The sequence below is a fragment of the Nannospalax galili genome, unplaced genomic scaffold, assembly GCF_000622305.1.
Source record: "Nannospalax galili isolate Female #2095 unplaced genomic scaffold, S.galili_v1.0 scaffold39, whole genome shotgun sequence".
Taxonomy (NCBI): Eukaryota; Metazoa; Chordata; class Mammalia; order Rodentia; family Spalacidae; genus Nannospalax; species Nannospalax galili.
In genome coordinates this window covers 3459764-3481166 of record NW_008346683.1, presented here as the reverse complement: position 1 = coordinate 3481166, position 21403 = coordinate 3459764, and the positions used below count along the sequence as shown (strand labels likewise).

At 48.6% G+C, this 21403-nt stretch overlaps 1 protein-coding gene across 1 annotated transcript in view; it reads left to right on the top strand.

The window, feature by feature from the left end:
• The window catches only part of Timp3 (TIMP metallopeptidase inhibitor 3), a 60185-nt gene that overhangs the window by 20916 nt on the left and 17866 nt on the right, over positions 1 to 21403 (top strand). The window contains exon 2 of the mRNA XM_008843106.3: positions 17342 to 17424. Coding sequence (XP_008841328.1) covers positions 17342 to 17424 — 83 coding nt within the window. The remainder of the gene's footprint in view (positions 1 to 17341; positions 17425 to 21403) is intronic.

Sequence of the window (21403 nt, the reverse complement as noted above, 5' to 3'; positions counted from 1 at the left end):
ATATACCTGAGCATAGACAAACCTAAACACATAAGGATGTTTACCATAGAGTTGTTTATAAGGCTGTCCAACAGGCTCTTCTGGGTGGGGCAGAGCTATATGAACTAATGTATTTGGATGGAAAGAACACAGATCAGCAACGAATGTGTTCTGTATGCTTCTATTAGAGGGGGGCAAACACGTCTGCAGGACTGTACCAGCCTAGGAAAGAGTCCTGCAGGTCCCCCATAAATATTTTACAGTTCTTTGCTTTTGTTTTTCTCTCTTTCCTCCGCCCTCTCTTCTGTACCACTGGTTAGTCATATGAAAAGAAACAATACAAGAAAACAAAAAGCAGACTGGAAAACTGCCAGGGAGAGTACAGATCAACAGATGCAGTGGAAAAAGATACCCTCATTCCGTTTTGTAAAATGTTGGGGCATTTCAGGATCCCTGTTGTATAGACAATAAGCAATTCAAATTCTGAGAAGTTAGTTAATTTTTTGTTTGTTTGACACTAGATAGTGCTTGTGTGTCATCTTGTTAATAATTGTCCTCTGACATTTTAGGTAGTACAGTATTTTAGAGGAAGAAAACTTCCTGGGTAGCTTTGGATTGTTTGAGCCTTTTCTAAGTATCAAGGTGTCTATGCTGAATCCCAGCCAGTCACCCAGGTGTCCCAGTGAGAGGATGATCAAACCCTTTTTTTTCACACTGCTTTTTTCTTCCATCTCTTTCATGTCTCTTCCATGACAGCTCTAAGATGTTGTTATCACTACTCTTGTTCTACTGTAGGAACCTAGAGCACCATTTTGAATCCAGGCCTCCAGCCTGAAAGCCAGTGCTCTAAGCCCCAGCAAGGGAGGTTTGGAACTCATGATATTGGGATGTGCTCCCCTGGGGCACTGAGGTTTTCCAGGCATTTTCATAGTGGGCCACTCTGGAATTGCAGATCCCTATCTAACCACCCAATCTCTAGCTCCCCTGTGCCTTCTTCCCTGTCCTGAAAGGGAGGCCAGCTGGGGAAGTGAGCATGTGCCAGGCACTCAGCAAGTGGCTTCTTATGGGGCGTCAGCTGGGTGTTAGCTTACCCCTGTCCGGCACCAGCAGCAAGAGCAGAGCCTGGCATGGCCTCACCCAGAGCTCCCTGTTTAAATATGTGGATTCATCTGGGCCTGGACAGCTGCGTAGCTCAGGCAGGCAGAGTCTGCCACCCTACCCTATTTCCTTGAAATCTATCCACCCAGGAGCACAGTTCCAGCTAGCCCGATGCCAGGCCCTGCAAGCTCCTACTTGCACAAATGGATTTTCAAACATGTGACCATCTGTACCTCTGCCTGTGCCTCTGGGCTTTTTTGGGTGTCAGCAGGAATCTCCTGTGAGGCTTACAGTGACCCAGGAGGTGGGCAGGGAAGGGGTGGGATGATGGCTATTAATTCCTGTGCTTTCACGTCAGCCCCTACAATCCATTCTCCAAGGAGCAGCCCGAGAAAGCTTTTGAAATGTCATTCAGCAATGGCTGTTCAAAGCTTTCCAGTGGCTTTCAACTCCTTAACAAGTGAGTTCTAGAAGGTTCACTGGGATCTAACCTCTGTCTCCTTGCTTCCTTCTCATTGAGTACGTCTCAAGGCAATGTCACCCTCCCAGCAAGGCCTTCCATGTTTACTCCAGCCATTCCCCATCTCCTTTGCTACTAGTATCTCATATCGCATTGGGTATTTCTTTGTTCTGTCTCTTCTACCATTCATAAGTGCCAAAAGTGTAGAGATCTTGTTTGTCTTGCTTATTCCCTAGAAGATGCTTAGGATGCTAATGCTGACTAAAATGAATTAAGGAATGCTTTCTGGTAGATGGGGAAGATGGATCAAATACAAGCATCTTGTCTAGGGCTCCGAGCTTCGGGGGTTGGCGGTGCTGGGCTCAGACTTAGCTCCCATACTCCAGTATTTGAGTGTGTAAAATCCAAGCAGGAGAATTCTTACAGGTCCATTTAGGGGCAGACAGCCTCCCAGCCAGAATTCTTTTCTGTTGATGGGAAGCAGATCTTTTCACAGATTCATACAGCCTCTGGAAGATTCTGCCACCTGTTGGCTGCTGCATTAGAAGGCGTCTCAGAAGGAGTTCAGTGATCTGGCCAATTGTTCAGCCATGTGCACCCAGAGAGGAGGACAGAAACAGCATCTCTGGGGCAAACTGGTCCTTACCTTCCCACTGCCTCAGAGATATCCTTGAGGGTTGGAGGAGACCACCAGCTTACTCTCTATAGTGGACTTGAACTTGGATGAGACTTGCATCAATTCTACCCTTTTAAGTGTACTGCTGAAAGAGGGGAAAGGGACAAAACAGGATCTGCTGAAGCCAGTGGGGCACTTCTTAGCAGTCTGCCTATGCCCATGACCACCCCCTGTCGAGTGTATGCTGAACATTAAGCTGATGCTGCCTTTGATCTGCTTCCTTTCATGGTCATGCATGGTGGTTCTGAGCATGGATACCCGCTTACTGCTCCTGTTGGTGCTCAAAGATGCCTGTGATTGCTACCAACCAGTGGATGAAGCAAGGAAACATCTTCCCTTTGCTCAGCTGGCTTCCAGTTGGCACTTCATTATGACTGAGACAGAGAGGGGGTGGGGATGCAGCCTGGCCCTCAGGCCTTCAGCATTTCATCTGTACCCCTGCGCAGCCTTGCTTCTTGGTCTGGGAGCTGATTGCTGCCAGATACTCCCTCTAGCCAGCATCTTCACTGTAGCAAGGCTGCCGGCCTCCTCTTTCGTGAAGAGAGGTCCTGCTTTCCATCAGACCCTAATTGGTCTGGGTCTGGCCTTCACTGTACCATGGCCTCCCACAGAATGCTGGCCACTGGCTGTTCCTTCCCCCAGGCAGAACAATGCCGGGCTTTGGTCTCTGACCCTGGCCCAAGAAGGCCTGCCAAGCCATGGCTCTCATGCCTCACTTTGCACAAGACTGGCTTCCCGTACCCACAGGCTTGTTGGAAGGCAGGTTTTGGGGAGGTTAGCCACACGCTCTAACATACTATTTTGGACCCACCCATTAAATGCTCCCCATTCTGGGAAGAATGAGACCAAAATGCAACCTGAAAGACCAGTGACAAATTAGCATTTGTGGCCGAGCTTCCTCTCCCTGCCTTTTGCCGGGTCTCTCTGCACTGTCCATTTGGATGGATACCAGTCAATGTCCCTTGCCTCTACCTGACCTGAAATTGAAATGTGCTGGGCAAGAGTAAGTGGGGCAGCTGCTGTTCCAAGAGGGGGGGATGGTTGGCAACCAGGCCAGGAGCCTACAATGGCCCATATGGGGCCCAGCTAACACTCTGAATTTTCTTTTCTTGGAACTGCTTGGTTCTCTTTTTTACTGCCCTCTAGCTTCTTCATGGCCTTGGGAGGAGGGGCCTCTTCCAGAATAATCTCTGCAGTTGCTTCCCTTAGAACCTGTGTCTCAATCCTCACAGATAATGAGGTGTATATATCACATCTCCATTTTCAATACACAGAGAGTCACACAATTTGCCCAAGAGAAGGAACAGCTGTAATCACAGCTGACTGAGAAGCTGAAACAGGCAGATCTCAAGTTCAACGCCAGCCTGGGCTACATGACAAGACCCAGTGTCAAAATACTTTTTACTTTTTAATGGCTGGGAATGTAGCTCAGTGCTAGAGCGTTAGTCTAGCAGGGGTAAGGCCCGGGATTCAATTCCCACTGCCACAAAAAATACAAACAAACAAAAAATAGCAGCAAAACTTGGAACGAAGATCCAACCCCAGGTTCTAAGACACTCACCCTCACATATTTGAGCTCTGCACCTTGCATCTTACACAGAAATAAGAGCCAGCTAAACCCTCCCCAACAGGAGACCCTTGGGAGCTGCTTTAGTGCCCCCCCCCCCTTTTTGAGTCCTCTTAGCACAAGTCAGATACGGGGTAGTTGGAAATAGATAAGCAAGTTCAAGGAATTCCCACTGGAAAACACCAGAGGCATCTGCACTTTGCCCCCCAACAGACACACACCACACAATCTGTGTGTTTGCCTCCCAGGGCCTGGAAGCCCCCTTTCATTTCCCATGCCCAACCTCTGGAGCCAGTCAGGCCCAGGGACCTCCGGGGTATCCGCCTCCCTCTCCTGACTCTCCCAGCAGATTTTGCAAGGTGTTTCCTGCCGATCCCGCTGACGCATTCTGCTGGCACGTAGAGAATCAGCCTAGAACATCATGAGCTGCTGCTGCCCACAGCCTGGACAGGGATTTGTTTTTGTTTTGTTTAATCTTTTTTTTTTTTTTTTTTCATGAACAAGGGCATCTGGGTGGGGACGAGGAGGGAAATGAAGGCAAAAATATCCACAGAGTGAGATGCATCGAACTGTCCTTCTGTTTCAGAAATAGAAACTTCAGTGGCTGGGATGTGAGCAAGCCAGGTCCATGCTGTTGGACGGAAAACTGATCCTCACATACCAGCATGATGCCTGGGCTCCTCCTCCGGAGGCTACAGCTCTGAGGCTGTGGCAAAAGGCTTGTTTTCACAACAGATTTCTCTGCAGGGCTCAAGGAACATGGCAAATAAGCTGCCCTGGAGCTACTTCCTGGGGACACACAGGTGATCCCTCTTTCTTTTGACTTGACAGGGGACCTGGAAGGGCCCAGAGGACAGGTGAGGTGTTTAACATCACTCCCAACACAGGGGCATGTCCTCTTCACCAGTGGCTCCAATAGCATCACTGCCAGTCTGCAAGGTGTTTCTCATCAGCAAATGGTCTCTGACACTTTGAATGGGGCAGCGGATGGATCCTGTAGGCTGATTGGGGCCACTTTATTCACGTCTGTCCCAAGTCTCCACAAGTTCAAGACATCCAAATAGGCAACAAGAAGAGAATGACCTTTAAGACAAGGCCAGGTGCATCCCAATGACTTAATCAATTTTCATAAATGTGGTTCTAGAGAGCATGGGGTACATGACACCCTGGGCCATTACTGACGAAAAGAACAACACAAGCGAGACACATGAATGAGAAATACATTGGGACAACAGAACAGCGGTAGGTCCTTAGGTTGTAAGGGACAGTGGAATGCAACCTTTCCAACTCATTTGTGTGGAGCGGAGAGCTCTGGGAGGGGACTGATGGCAAACCTCCTTCAGAAAACGGGTGGAAGCAGCGGAAAGCCAATCTAGTTCCCAGTTCTCCACCCCAGGGCTCTGCTGGTTTCCCACTCCGTGTGTGATTAGATTCCACCTTCCTCTCTTTGAATCTGGCACTTTCACACTCATTCAGAATAGCACGGTTACTTAGTAGAATAGGTAGAGTCACTCATTAACTCACATCCGAAGTTGGGTATCAGAATCTGTTTTGAAAATGCTACGTTTATTTTTTCATTTAATTGTGGTCACACTTAACATAAGAGCTATCCTCATAAATTATTCACATTCGTGGTGGTGATATCGTAAGTTGAATGGCTGTAAGTAAAATCACCACTGAGTTGGGAAGACGTGATTTTTTTTTTTCCACTTGGCACACTAATTGCTGCCCCCAAGCCCTGGGAAATTTACATGCGTCTCTTGTCACGGCACTTAAGGAGCTGAAGACTGCAGACAAAACGGGTGATGGAGGTACCAGGAACCTTGCCACAGGCGAGGAAGGGACCCTTGATAATATTTTTCCTGGCAATGATTTAGGGAAAATGCACATACTCTTCAAGTATCTTTTTTGTGTGTGCCCAAGATGTCAGCCAGTTGGGAGAAGGCCACCAGAGACAGATGGGCAGTACAAAAGGGAATTTACTTATAGTCAAAACATGGGACAGTTTGACCTAGGTCAGAGATGCCTCCACACTGTGCAGGTTAACCCTGGGACAGGCATGACAAAGAAATTTAAAGGAGGTTATGCTGGGTGACCCTGAAAGTCCCACCCACATTGGAGTCTGTGTCTTTGAAGTGTGCCCAGCTCACTGCATAACGGTTAAACATGCACTTCTGGAAGGTAAGTGTGACCCAATGATAACAATCAGAGGCTTCAGAGTCAGGCCATGTGGACTGACATGCTGGGTCCCCCACTTGCTCATCAGATTGATTGGAAAAGTCACTTATTCCCCATAGGCCTTGATGCTACAAGATTGGGCTAAGGAAAGCTCTTACTCCTTGGGGTCTTAATGAGGCTCAAACAAGATAATCCATATGTAATACTCAGCACTAATTGTGTCCAGTGAGTACATGATAAATAATGGCACCTGTTACAATCGATTACAGTATTAAAAATGAGTGATATGCTCAATGCTAGTAGGAGTCTCATCATAAGGGAAAGCTGTAAACATCCCCTGGTGATGCACTTGTTTTTGTGTCAGTGTTAGGTTATATGTATCTAGCCCCAGTGCTGCCACTGTTTATTCTCCAAGAGCATGAGAAATATGTCCCTCTTTGGTCTGTGCTGTTACACTTGGGAACATCTAGGAGCAATGGTCAGGTGTGCTTCAGGAAGTAGCTGGACCCTCCCATGGACAGGTGGAGTTAGAAGCTATGGAACACATGTGTTCACTTAGATCACCAAGACAAAACAGTGCCTGCCTTCAGCTGTGCAGCAGAGGTGGAAGGGGGAGGAGGCTTGTTCTGTGCATGCAGATATACTGTGCTGTGGCAATTGGCTTGGAGGGCCCCAGAGTCCAGCAACAGGGTGTGGTCAGACTTGTGTCCAGTTTATCATTTCAGTCTCCCTTCACAGCACATCCGGACTATTGATTAATGAGGAGAGATACACTTTGTGTGGCCCATAAAACCAGAAACCAGGACTCCAGTCTTACATGGATCATCCTGGCAGCTAGAAGGCATCATGTGAGCTCTGGAAACTAGAGTCAGTTTGCAGGAGAGAGTCCTGATATGTCTCAGACACAGCAAATGTTATGACTTATCTGAATCCTTCTCTGATAATTTGGCCTTGGGAATCTCTCATTCCTCATTTCTGATGCATCTGGCCTTCTGACTGAGCATTCCATGTTAATTGTTGAGTAATAGAAAGAAGAATGGTTTTGTGGCTGGACACATGTGCATTTGATTTCTAGCTGTGTAACCTCTGACAAGTTCCTTAACTCTCCTGAGTCTTATTTTCTTTCTATAGCCAATGGAAATACCGCAGATTAGTTTTAAGGACCAGAGATATGCTATTTGATAATTGTGCGTCTTGCTCACTGTATCTGACACATTGTCTGGTACGAATGCAGCAGATAATCAAGAGATATTACTGAATACATAAAGGTTCAGGTACTATGGGTCATATTGAGAAGGAGTTCACTGAATAGGTGATCTTTCTCCTCTCTCTCTCTCGCTCTCTCTCAACACAGACACACACACACACACACACACACACACACACACACACGCACACGCACACGCACACGCACACACAGTTACACTGGCCAGGCTAAGGTCTATTACTGTTCAAAACTACTCAAAATAATGGTAATTTTATAATTCGGTCATTACCCACTCTGACCAGAGAGGCAGCAGTTAGCATTCTTTATCAATGTATTTTATTTATAAAAAGGTTGGCTGAAGAGGCACTTGGAGCTTATCTCAGAGAATCATTCCTCCACACCCTCCATGGTAGCTATTTCTGATAAACTGTCTTGGAGCTTGAAGACTTATAGTCTGAGTTTGTTTTCCTCCTATCTGTTTTACCTGAGTGCCCATGATCTGGGCATGGTAGGGTGAGCTGGTGGGAAGGTTCTGAGTATGCTGGAACAGGTAACACTGCTTCCAGTGGGAGCCTCCCAGCCCCTTCCACCTGCTGTCTCAAACTTGCTGGCTGGTTGTAGAAGGTAAAGTTTAGGCAAGCTGTGATTATTTTAGAAGCGACTCAAAGAGTATGTTAAAGACACACCAGGGTTTCTCAGCATCTGTGCTGTGTAAATACAGTGCAGAAACAGCAGACAAACATTGCTGAATGTTCAAACCACAGCAAAGCCTCCTGCCCCTCCCTGGTGCTTTCTGGGAACAGATTTGCTGTCTTAAGGTCTGGTGTGCAGAGGGGGAGGTCCCTTGGCTTAATGGTGGTCCAGCCCCTAGACCTCTCCTAGCATCCCTCAGCTCTTCTAGCAAACAAAATCCCAATTAGGAGAAAAATCAAATGCTATAGACAGCTCCTGAGATGCTGCCAGCTGTTCCGCTCTCACTGGACCCGACCTGAAAGCTCAACGTTCTGAGAACTGTTGAAGGGCACGGTATTTTTCTGGGCACTGCTTCAAAGGGGCTGTGGTTGAAGACCAGGCTGCTATTCTGGTGGCTACTTGTGTGGGATAAAGTTTCCCATGGGCCCCTGGGGAGGGGCTGGAGCCCAGGAGGCAGGGTGGGGGTGGTCCAAGGCCCCCTCACCAAGTGAGAGCCAATGGTGAAGAGCAAGTGGGTACTTCCGAACCCCGAGTGAGTTTGAGTTTGGCAGAACTCAGTGTGCACCCTAGATCCTGTATCTCCCCAGAGCACAGCACAGATGACCAGCCAAATACCCAAGGCAAGCCCACTCTAGCAGGTTGAGGGGTTTGGGTGTGGGAGGAGCGAGAGAGGCATTAGATCCTAACTTTGAACATTAGCAATGGGACACAAATTGGAAGGGGCTCACTGTGGGGCTTTGGGGGAGAGCTCCTGTAAGTCAATAGCTGGGTTCCCCTGTGAGCACATGTTCTAAGGGATGACCTCATCACTTCAGGAATCCACACCCCACCTGGGAAATGACCATTGTATGCTGGGATCTTTAGTCTGCAGGCCTTTGCCTCTGCTCCCTCCTCTACTACTAGGCCTGTTCTTTTCTCTCTGGCTGGCTGTAGTAATTTCTCAAGTGGCAGCTAAAGCAGGATATCCCACCCTTAGCCAGTGTCCATGGTCCCGCCCACTGACTGAGTGTGCCTGACACAGGTACCTGTGGCCCTGGGACCTGTGGCCCCGACCCCTGCCTTCCTGTCTCATAAGACAGAAAGAAGGTCCTCGAAGGGATGATCCTTGTCTACCTGCTTACTGCCAGATTCCCAAGATATGGCACTGGATTTCAGTGCCTTAAGTCCTTCTTAGTAAATAGGGAACAGTGAACAAATGAATCCCAAGTGAGTGGGACAGAAGGAGAAGAAGGGCAGAGAAAGGAAAAGAGGAACATAAACACATCAAAACCATCTGGCAGAGGAACACACGATGGGGATGTGGCTAGTTGGGGCAACTGGATCTCCTTTCCTATCTCCCAAGGCTGCTGCAAGGAAAGCAGGGGTAGTAGCAGACCTAGAGGAGACATCAGTGGGAGATGAGGGGTTCTGAGCCTGGGTCCCTCATCTCTTGGTGGGTTTGGTGTCATTCAATATGTCTTCTATAGAGACAGCAGGTGTACCAAGGCCTCTGTAAGGGCATCCTCTGACTCAACTTCTCTCAGGTGTGACTCTTCATTGTTTGGGGCCAAGGTCTGTTTTTAGAATCTCAGATCACTCTAGGAGGCTGAATAAGAAGCGCCCCACCCACCCCATCCCCGTGATTTTCCTTTACCATGCATTCCCTTTTCAAGTCTTCACTCATTTGTTGAATGAGCATTTTGGGGGCCCTGCCACACTGTAGGCTTGAGGCCAGGTGCTGCCTCTCCAGGCAGTCCCCACCATCTGGTTACTAGGGGTGCTAGTGAGCACCCAAGGAACCGATAGCATAGGAAAAGCACTCACCAGAAGAAAGCAGGGAGAAAGCAGAAGAGAGGCCATGGAGCTAGCTAGCTTTGTCTGGGGCAGGTAGGAGGCTTCCCAGCGGAGGCAGCATCTCAGTTGCAGAGCCACCAATGTGTGGGCAGATGTGTGGAGAGGAAGTAGAAGCCCCAGTGGTTCTGATCAAGCTTGATGAACACGTTGGGTGGGGGGTGGTCATGTTATAAACGCAGTCATGGGTTTCTCAGATGTGAGGTCCTCACTTCCCAGCTAAGTCAACCTTGTTATCTAGGAACCAGCCAACCCCATGACTTTTGCCCTCTCTGGGCCAAATGATCCATACCTTTCTCCCAAATTGCCAGGGGCCCAGGAAATAATTAAGGGTGACTGACTTTAAAAGCAGTTAGATTAGAAATTAAATGTATTAATCTTAAATCTAAGCAGATGCCTGGGGTGGGGGCTCTTGCAGTTTGCCTTTTAGAGCATAACATTGAGGTCATCACTACAAACAGGAAAGCAGGCCTAGGATGGAGATTTTTTTTTGTGTTCCTTTTGGGTCACCTCCAAGTTCCAGGCAACTTGACCTCCTGGGCCTGTGTTCTCTTGCCTCCCCTCTCTGGCCCCTTTATTTCATGCACAACCAACGTCAGCAGGGGCTGAGTGTTTCCTGGTTTCTGGCTCAAGCAGCATCACACAGTGAATACAAGGTGAAGGAAGCCTGCACAGGCCCCACTTCCCTCTTCTCAGAGGCCCAGGACAGGGCAACCTCAGGTTAGCCTGGCCCTAGAGCCCCAGAGTACAAGGTGGGTACCGAGTACCAAACAGTGGGAGCTTTGGGTAGGGAGGTTTTAATAGCATTCCAAGAGATGGAATTGGGTTGAAATGATTTGCAGCTTTCCAGATTTTCAGAGCGTGTGTGTATTGAGTTTATTTTTAGCCGTAGGCATTCATTTCTTGCCAAAAAACCTGCTTAAATAAAACCAAGATTAATATTTTTACTTAACGGAAAGAGTTCGTCAGGACAGGCTTTGAACTGGAGCCCGCTTATCTTGATGGGGAGCACATTTTATAATGTCTGGCCTTGGCTTTGACATCAACGGAAAGGGCCTTTGAAACTGACAAGGAAGAAGAGCCCAGGGGAACTCGGGTAGGATGCAGGAAGTGCCTGTTTGTGGGGGACAGTAGGGAAGGGGTGTCTTCCCGGAAAGGCAGGAAGTGGGCTTTGGTTCTCTTTGGAGCCAGCTGCAGTGTTGCTTCGTTTCCACCCAGTTTCTTACCTCCCCCTCCTCCCAAGGTCTGGTCCAAATTTCTGCTTCCTCTGAGTTCAGATCTCCAAAGGAGATGTCTTCTGCAGGATGGGCCCTGACCAGATGTTTGTGGTGCCCCTCCCCCAAGACAGGCTCCACTCCCTTGTGCCTTGCCAGCTCTGTCCCTGGCTCCTGCCTCTGTGCCGTTCTTTACTTTCACTGTGTTTCTCCTGACTCTGAACCTAAAGTTCCCAGGGGCCTCATTTATCTCTCTATCATACACACAGGCCTCAATCACTGATGGATGGGCAGATGTTTATCTGACCTACCAGCTGAGAATTGCCCTAATCCCATTTTGATGAACAAAGCTCTGAAAGACTTGGTTATTTGCCACAGCTTACACAAGAGAGTTATTTATCTATTTTTGAATCATCCTCTTCGTGTGTGGCTCAGTATACGTGAAAATCACATTAAACTTCATGTATTCGGCACAAATGTATTAGATGCCCGTGATGTTTTGGGTACTCCTGAATGCTCTTAGACGAGCTGGTCAAAGAACCCACCTTGTGAGCCTGCATTCTAGTGGGGGAGAGACAGTCAACAAGCAAGTAACTGTCATGTGTCAGATGGAGTGTAGTGAGGCTGGAGCATGGTGGAAGGACTGCAGGTTGTGGGGAGGGGTGTGCCAGGAGGCATTAGAGAAGCCACTCTGATCAGATAGATTCTAGCAGTCAGGTGGCGGAGAGAGCCATACGGGAGTGAATCAGGCATGTCCAAGCTGAATGACAGCAAGGGTAAAGACTCTGGAGTGTGTATTTGATGTGGTGGGGTGCAGAATGGAGCAAGTTGCCATACCCTGAGATGGTGAAGGCCCTGAGAGGCCTGGTTATGGGTGTGGTCTGTTATCAGACACTCTGTTGGATGGGTTGTGCCACAAATGCCTTAGTAGACTTTGGGTGTGAGTGTAGACTAAATGTAGACCTGTAGAGAGATGTGTAAGAGTCGTGGGAGTTCCAGGTTGGGGGTTCCAAACCTGTGGGAGTTGTCATTTACACAGGCTGAATTGGAAACCACAGTTGGGCATAAGTAAGAGAAAGATCAAGAACCTATCACTTGTTGGACTGAGTCTCTTGAAGGTCATGGTAATTTTGACGAGAGTGGCTTTGGTGAGATGGAGGAGGGAACTTAAGCTACCAGAAGAATCTGTGAGGTTGGTAATTTGTATGCTAGGATGGGAAGTGGCCCTCACAAAGTCACATAGCAACAAGGTCCATGTTCTCCCTGCCCCCTGTTATTTCCAGTCTATCTTAAATGATTCTCTAGAGGTCTTCTTGATCTGACCTTCCAGAGTGAACCTTTATAGAGGGTTTCTGGAGTTTGGGTTTGCAGGGCTCACCAGGCTGAGAATCAGAGACCCTGGGGCAGGCCTCTAGGCCTCTTCCCTCCACCTTCAATTCCTACTGCCCTGTCTTCAAACATGGACACATCAAGGGTCCCCAGAGGACCTTGGAAAGGATGAGGCAGGAGGATGCTGAATATCATCAGGGAAGGGTTTTCCCACCCCTCTTCTGGTTTCCTATGGTGAGTGTGAACAAATGCTACAAATTGCCAAGTGCTCTCCAGCAGCCATGCCTTGGGAATCACCTGTTCAGCTCCAAGGTTACAAAGTGCCTTTGACATACGCTTTGTCCCAGTGTACCCAATCAGCATAATTAACCTCAGGCTCCCAGTGTGGTGAGCCCCTTGTGGTCTGTACGCTTTTTTTTTTCCTTCTATGAGATATGCTAAAAGCACGGTAAGTTAAACAAATGAGGTATTGTTATCTGTTTGTATTATTTGTAAATTCTTGTTACTAATCAGAGAGAGAGAGGGTAGCCATAGACAGGGTCCCCCTCTTAAGTACCAGTCCTCTTCTCTGGTGCCATCAGGGTTGACAATGGGGGTGGGGTATAGTTAAGAACTATTTTGCAATCTACATAAATCTTGTGTAAAGATTTAACAATAGTCTCCCTTCCTGGGGAACCTTCCATTTCTTCCCCCTACGGGGATTCAAAACTGCTTTCTAGGTATACCGACAACTGGCACAGTCATTTCCACCTCACAGTCACTCCCCGTGAGAACACAGTGCTTGGCACATGGAGTGTGGTCTGGCAGTGGTGGCTGCTGTTGTCAGTATGCTCTAGTTCCTTTCCTTCTCTGGACTGGCAAGAACAGTGTAAAGAAATGCAGGGAGCTGGTGGATGGGCACTGGGGGAACAAGGAATCCTGGCTCTGCCCTCTTTGGACAGGCTTACACAGAGTCTTGTCTGCCCTAGAGCCTGTACATTTTAAGGGCAGAGTCAGGCTCCCATATGGCTCCTCCTGTTAAAGAGCCAGATTTGAGTAGCTCTTGGCCAGAGGCTAAGATAGGCAGACCTGGAGTATGAGGATGATATGTATTAGCTTGGGGATGTTTTCCTCCCCCAAATCAGCCAGACCAGCAGCCCCAATGTGCATCCTTCCAATCTGCCAGTAAGAAGCTCTATCAGGTTGGGGTAAGGGGAAGGTCTGGATTTGATTGATGGTGTAGTTAAGATTGGTAGGGTAGGGTGAAAGGAGTAGTAGAGGCAGGGGCCAGTTCCAGGGACCAGCTCCAGGGTATCTTGTCCCCCTCGGAACATGCTAAAGAACAGCAGATGTGCGATTCTTAGAGACACACCAGTGAGCTGCTTGCCCTGGATTGTTTCAGTTTAAAACTTGTGCTTCTGGGATCCACATTGCTAGGGAATAGAGGTGGCAGATGTGGTGGGAGGGGAAGAGACCACGCAATTTTAGATGACAGGAAAAGCTGTGTCTGCCTTGTTTTTACAAGCTCTTATGAGTCCTTCCTCCAAAAAGTATTAAAAGACTGACTGTACGGAGAGAGAGAGAGAGAGAGAGAGAGAGAGAGAGAGAGGAGAGGGGAGAGATCTAAAGAGACGGGTTTTTACATGTGGCTTGAGGACCCCACATACATTTGTGGATCTGTGAGCCAATTTCATGAGCACCCACACCCTGCCCTTTTCCTTTTTGTGGTCTATGGATTGAACCCAGGGCATTCTGGGCAAGTATTCTACCATCAATCTATACTTCCAGCCCTCGTCAGTTCTTAGAAATATGTAAGTTGAACTACTCCTTAATTCATCTCTTCCTGTTCCTTTTGTTCTCCATGCCCCCAGAAGCCAAATTCTCTATCCAGAAGCAGAAAAACCACAGAAGGCCTAGGGGGGTCTCAGAGCTGGGTCAGGCTGGCCCTCCTCCCTACAACCTCTGGCAATGTTTCTGCCCTTTGGCGATCTGTCCCCTGGCTGTGACCTTCACCTTGTCTCCCTGCTAGACTGAACTCTTGGGAAGCAGGAAATGAGACTTGTAGTTCTTGCTATCCATTCAAGCCAGTGTTCCAGACACCAGCAAAGTCCACGCCCAGGATGGCTCAGCTGCTGAAGGACCCTGTCTGGATAGAGTGGGGCTAGTCTCCAGTATGTACAGGAATGAAGAAAACCTGTGGCCAGCCTGGTTCATCTGCAAAGCTGCCACTTAGAGGTGGAGGGAGCCCAAATAGCTTGCAAGCTCATGGTTAGGAAGCTGTTTTCTATTGCTATTGGAGGTCTTGACCCCCCTTTTCCTCCCTTGTTCCCTGTGTTCCTCTACTTGGACCAGTGACTGCCTCGGGAAAGCCTTACTGACAAACAGAAAAGCACAAACTAGCATGCATTCAAATTGCACAGGATAAATATACTAATTCACAAACCAAATAGGTAGATTCTGGGGCTGGCCAACGGGTTGACTTGGAAGGACTTTGTGAATCTATTTGGAAGGGCAGAATGTTAAATTTTAGTTTTGAGGGACCCTTGCTTTTTGTAGAGAAAACACTGGCATGGTCTCTCTACCCTGGGTCATCTCTTTCCTCATCTCTCTGGACCACAGACACCATCTTGTTTGTTGGGTCTGGCTAGGTCACCATTGGACTATGTGTAGTGATAAGGTGAGACACTTAATGATGGAGATGCTCCAGGTGTGAAGGCCCCTCAACTGCTCATCTCCTGTGTGCCCCTGTCCTTTTACTGTGATTTTGCAAGTCTGGAATGTTTTGATGAGTTTTTTTGCCTTTCATCCTAGTCAGAACTCCCAGGTCTTAGCTGACCAGCTCCAGGACAGACAAGCAGCAATAAAGTTTGGTAGTGATGGCAATGCTAGCAAAGACAGACCAGACATGTGACACTTGGAGGGGTCACATACTGCCCTCGTACTCCTACTTCATCCTCACAGCAACTTTCAGAGGACTGTTATTACTACTTCCATTTTATAGATTAGAAAACCAAGGCCCACAGAGACTTAGTAACTTCCTTGTGGTCACATGGCACCAGTACTAGGTTTTGACCCAAAGCAGGGAGGCTCTCAAGCCCAGGTCTTCATGATGTTTTTCCACTAGTTCTAAATGTGTCACCTGTAAGCTGCATGAGTGACACTGGGCCAAGAAAGGTCTAAGAGGAAAGAGCTCTAGTGAGACCACACAATCATGGTGGAACTTGAACTCCAGTATAGCTCCTTGGGCACAAAAACTTAGAGTGCTTTTATCTAAACTGTCCCCAGATGAAAAGGTTGCAAACACAGGCCATTTCAGGGTAAGAATAGACTTGGCTGATCCTATGTGTAGAAGCTTCCAGAAGTACCCAACTTTTTAGAGCAAGACTGCTTAAGACATGCTACGTCTAAATCAAGTTGGGCCCTTTTTGAGCCAGGAAAGGCTAGATGCTGCTATTTAAAGGAATCCCTCTGGCCTTTTTCCCCTGGGCAAAGCCTTAGTCCCCAGCTTACCTTCCTTGTTAATGAAGCAGCAGAAGCTGAGGTCAACTCAATTCCTCAAGAATCAATAGTGAAATTTCTGGTAGATCTGCTTTCTATTCAGCAGCTCAGCTGGTACAACCTGCCTGTGGGGTTAGTATAGGGAAAAGGAGTCCCTGGGGCCTCTGGGAAGAAGGCCTGCTGCCTGCTTGGTGTTACAAAGCGAGACACAAGGTGGGGGCAGAGCCCTCGGGGAGGTTGGCCTGGGCTCTCAGTGTTAGGGCAGATTTGGAAATAACCATTTGCCCCCTCACTGGGGTACCTGGAGCTTGTGGTAACTTGAGCCACCTCTGCTTGGGGTGCTGTCTTTGCCAATGGGCTTCATGTTGATTGAGGGGTGGGGACTAGTTCTAAGAATTTGGAAACATTATGGTAAATCCACAAAGGGGGTGGATAATGGATCCAGCAGAACTGGGTGAGTGTGTGTGTACACGTGCCCAGGTATAAAGGGTATTCTGTTCAACAAGCTTTTTTTTTTTTTTTGAATAGCTATTCAGAAAGGTTGGAATGAGGTGTTTGTTCCATGTCTGAGTGAAGGAACCGAGCTGAAGAGTTCAGTTCACAGGTCAAAACCAGAACCCCAGCCCCCACCCCCACCATCTGCCCCATCCTGTCAGGATTCTGTCACGAGAGCTTTGGCTGTCCTGGATGGTGTGGTGCTCTCCTTCAGCAGCAGCCCTAGAACATTCCCTAGTTCTTATAACTTGGTGTTCCCCCTTCTCCCATCCCCAATAGCTGTCTCTGAAGTTTCCAATTTCCCTTTTCAAGACCTGGCCATTGTCCCCCAGTGAGATAGCTTTAAAATTTCCTGAAGACTACTTTTTTTGAGGGGGGGGGCTTCTTTATATACAGTCAAGTAGAAAGAAAAGACATCTATCTCTTAACCATCTCAGTCAATCCCTCTTCGTAGATTAGAAAGTCTCACCCAGAAGGAGTGCCTGCCCTGGTGGTCAGTTTCCTTATCTGCTTGATGTGGATACTGACACTGTCCTTGAGAGGTGGTTGAATAGATTAATGAGCCATACTGTTGTGCACAGTAGGTGTGCACTAAATGAGAGCTCTTATACTTAAACCCTTTCATGCCCAGCTATTCAATTTGTGATGGTAAGGATGGTTTCAGTACCATTGATCTAATGAAAACTGTTGACAGGAAAGGGATGGCACCCTGAATCATCTCACCTAATTGCTTCAGTTCAGGGGATCTGAACCACCATGATTCCTGTTTCATAAGAAAGGGATAGGAGGCCAGATGCAAAGTTTCTTGCTTGTCCCCAGTCACAACAGCCATGAACAGTGGGGCTGGGCTAGGAACTGCTCATCAGGCCACTGGAGAGCTAGAATCTGTTGTATTCCTTGTTGTCCAAGGGTGGAGTACCGTGGGCCAATCAGAAGTCAACTTGGGGTGTTAAGGGAACTAGCTGGTATTCATCACAACCCGTGGGTGTGCCAGGGCATAGAAAATTCACAAGAAGAGGCCCTAATGAGACAAGGGATTAGGAAGGGAACCATGGACCTTGGAGGCTCACTGGGCTGCTCTGAGATGCCTCTTCCTGGTTCAGGCCTTCATAACCTCCTTCTCTTTCTCTCTCTACAGTGATCCGGGCCAAAGTGGTGGGGAAGAAGCTGGTGAAGGAAGGGCCCTTTGGCACACTGGTCTACACCATCAAGCAGATGAAGGTGAGTGATATCATCACTGGCTCCAGGAGGGATCTTGGGGTTTTGCCAGAAGAATCGTGGCCAAGGGAGGCCAAGTGGTTGGAACTAGGATGTGCTGTTTGCTCAGTGCTGAATCCCCAGCCATCCCCAGGGAGCTGCTAAGGCAGCAGGAGGAGGTGGTGGCCACTTGCCTCCAAATCAACACAAGTGCAGTCACCAGGAAGTCCTTGTTAAGAGCCTTGGCAGCAGACTGCAGGTAGCCTTGTTACCTGATGACTGTGAGACCTCAGTCTAGTCACTGCCCTTCTTTGGCCTGTCCTTCTAACTGGAAGGTCCTCATCTTGGACCACATGGTTTCCAAGGGCCCTTGCTGAGCTAGCTGCACTGTGCCCATAAGGCACATGGAGGTACTAGGGCTACATGGTAGGTGTCCGCTCCTCTGGTCTTCATGTTGAACTTGTGCTGAGCTTCCCTGTTTCCCAGCTCTGATTGTCTTCTATCACAGCTTGTTAGGATCCTTTGCTAAGTACATTCATACCATCCAGACCATTAACCCAGCACATGAAGGTTCTGAGGCAGGCCAAGAGAAGTCTACCTTAAGGAAAAGAAAACAGATAACTTATGTCCTGGTCTTGTTTTAGTCCTGAATACTCACTGACATTGGCCTTGTGCTTTTCTGGGTCTCAGTGCTGCTATCTGTTGGCAGCACTGTGTGGGGTTGGGCTTGCCCATTCCATAGGCTCTGTGCAGGAGCTGGTGTGGTGGCTGCTGGAAGGGTACACTTACGTTTGCCTTACACAGAGAACTAACTGGGGCTTCAGCCTGAATAACTCAGGTACTCCTCTCCCAGTTGCCTTTGTAAGCACCTCCCAAATGCAGCTCTCTGTGTTTCCAGCCCTCTAGCCCATGAGGAAGAAGTTTCAACCTTAGGACTATAGACATTTGGGGGAAGAGGAAGCATGCAAGGAGTAGTCTCAAGTTCAAGATGGGATGCGCAGGTTCATGTGAACTGCCTGCCCTTTTCTCATGGCTGGTCTTTGTACCCTCAGATGTGATGTGAGGGAGGGACCTGGCATGCAACAGGCAGATCTTAGAGAATGCATTCTATCTCATCAAAGAGATGAAGGCCAGACCCACAGACCTGAAAATTCCCCAGAGGAGACGAGCCTTAGGGCCCAGGTTGGACTTGACTTGGTTAATGAGGGGTGACTCACCAGGTGGTCCCCAGCCATCCTAGAGGCTGAACTCCAGGCCATTTTATTCACCTTGAGGCTTGTGGCTAGATGCACAAATTCTGTGGAACCTGTTGCTCTGGCTTCAGTTGTGGAAATATCCCCAGGCTCCTGGTTATGTAATGTCCAGAGTCAGCCCTGGCCAGTTGCCCTTGGCTTCCTGAGCTTGGTCATGAGAGCAGCTTGTCTTCAGACAGCCCCGAGGCTGGGAGTGGGTGGAAGTAGGGAAACAAGGAGAGCAACAACAGCCCCAAACCCCACTTCGCAACCTCTGGCATCAGGAGAGGGGTGGAGAGGAAAGCCAGAGCCTTGGAGCACAGCAGGGAAGCAGAAACTCCTAAGCTGGCTTATCTTCCTTCTTGCCTCTGGGGCCTAGAGGCCCAATTATCAGAGACCTTTCTGTGGGCAGAATGCCTCATTTCCCCTCCCTGGTGTCATACCAGCCAGCAGGAGTTGTTCAGAGGCTAAATAACATGTTCTGCCCATTGGCCTGCCAGCACTTCACTCCGAGGTTGGCAGGCTCAGACTCTGTCCACCGTCCTTCTGCTGGGTTCACAATATCAGGGTAATAGACATTAAAGAATCTTTTACTCTCTGACTAGGTTTAAAGGAAAATGATGTACCCAGAGTCATGCATTTAATTAAGGGCAGATCTGAGTCCCAAGCTGAGGCATAGGGGGACCCTTCCTAATCCTGTGGCTCTTGACACACAACTTGCAAAGTTATAGTAGAGTCTTTGGTGGACGGCCACTTGTACGAAGTAGGCCCCGGAAGGCTTGCTCTTCATATGACTCCCCCTTTTGCCATCTGGCTTTTTTTATCACTTATATCTGATGTCTTTCATTAACTCGGACTCTCCTCCAGCTCTGTGTTATGGCTCACAGAATGTATTGGTACCTTTCTATGTAGATAAGTCATCTGCCTGCATGTCAGAGAAGGTGCCAGATAGGAATAGGAGTCCATCCATTCACCCCAGCCCTCCTTCCACCCTCTCTGTGATAGCACTAGGCTATGAGCTGGAGAGACAGAGATTAAGCTTATCACAATTCATGCAAGACTCTAGCAGGTAACATTTAGGGAAGATTTGCTATGCCCCAGGCATTCTGCTAAGCCTTTGCACAGATCAGCCTTATGCCAAGGTTGGGAAACAGACTCATATTATCCTCTTAGTGGTGAGGCCGCCAACACTTGGAAGGTTATGTAACAAGATTGTATGGCTAGAAAAGGGGCAAAGCATACTGACATGTCTTTACCTTGGCATTTTAGAGAACAAGACGATAACAGAGCAGCGGGCTTGTCAGCTGACTGCTCATTCCTACCCACTGTAGGGGCTCCTCACCCACTCATGTCTAGTTCCCTTGGGGCACTCAAAACATCAGCTTGGGTTTGCTGCTGTGTGATTTAACAGGTGACTCTTGGTGTGCAGCCTGCAGAGGGTGCATCACAAGTCCTTGGAGGTAGAGAGAGACAGAAGCCAGAGACAAATCTGCGGGAGGCTGGCACTGGTCCCTAGGAGGCTTTGTTCTTATGGATTAGTCAGTCTGCGCCAGACTGTCAGATGAGGAAGCCAGGCAACCCTCAAGCAGGGTTGAAGGAACTTAGGGAACAGAGAACACAAGAAAGCCAGCCACGTCTGACCTCTGAGGACAGACGCGGAGCCTCTCGCCCTGTCAGGCATGGCTTGAGTGTATACAAACCCACAGTGTGCGGATGCAGGGTGAGGCTGTAAGAATGTTGAGGGTGCTTATTGCAAGCCCATACTTGGAGATTAGCTGGGGCTCGGCTGTGGTGTAGAGGTGGAAGTTTCCAGAACTGGCCGCTGTCATCCACGGGGACTTTATCTCCCATCAGGACCATGGGAAAGCAATATTGTTTGTGTAGCACGGACATGCTCTCAGGCAGGCTGCAGGGGACAGCACATTGGGGACAGTATGTCCCAGGAGGATCCCAGGGGACACGTGCTGGTCATGTGCCCTGCATGTTCTGACTGGGGACAGGAAAGATCTGCTGGGGAGTTGGAATGCTGGGCCCTTTGCTCAGTGGTTTGCCTGGCTGAACGAGCACCCACAGGGCTTCTTCCACATGGAAGGCCCTCTGACCCCAGTCCTCAGGGAGCCATTCTCTTCCAGTGCCTGAGTCTCTGTGGTGTAAGACTATTCTCTAGCTCTGCAGGGACCTGCTGTGTTCTATGGTGTTGTCACAAGCTCCATCCGTCCGGTAAGTGCTTAGCTGGAAAATTTGCCAAATCCTATACCTATATGAACAGTTGTCTGGCATGGAAGTCAGTGCAGGTGTCCTTTGTGAGCCACAGCGATGGCACTGTGCACACCTATTCAAACATGTCTCTTGTTGGAGCTGGAGTGCCACTGTCTAGCATCAAACATGTCATCATCCTGACCTGACCCAGCCCTGAACCTGTGGTGTAGCTGAACCCCAAGTGCAGAGAGCACTTGAAGTGCTTGGTTATGTTGTTTCCTTGATCCATCAAAAAGCCCCATAGGAAGAGAGGGGTTGAGCAGGACACTGCCCAGATCTACCAGGACAGTGTACTCCTTAAACAAGACAGAGGCCCCTAGACTGCGTAGGTCTAACAGGTGGTTTTGTGTCTTTTGGACCACCTACTTCTGCCAGCCATTTGCCTCTTAGAAGATGAGGAGGAAGAACCAGATCAAGCTCAGTAGGATGTCTGAAAGGCACCAATGGAGTACTGACTTGTATTAATTACCAGGGACACTGTCCTATTGAGAAGCCCTTAGGGCAAGCCAGAT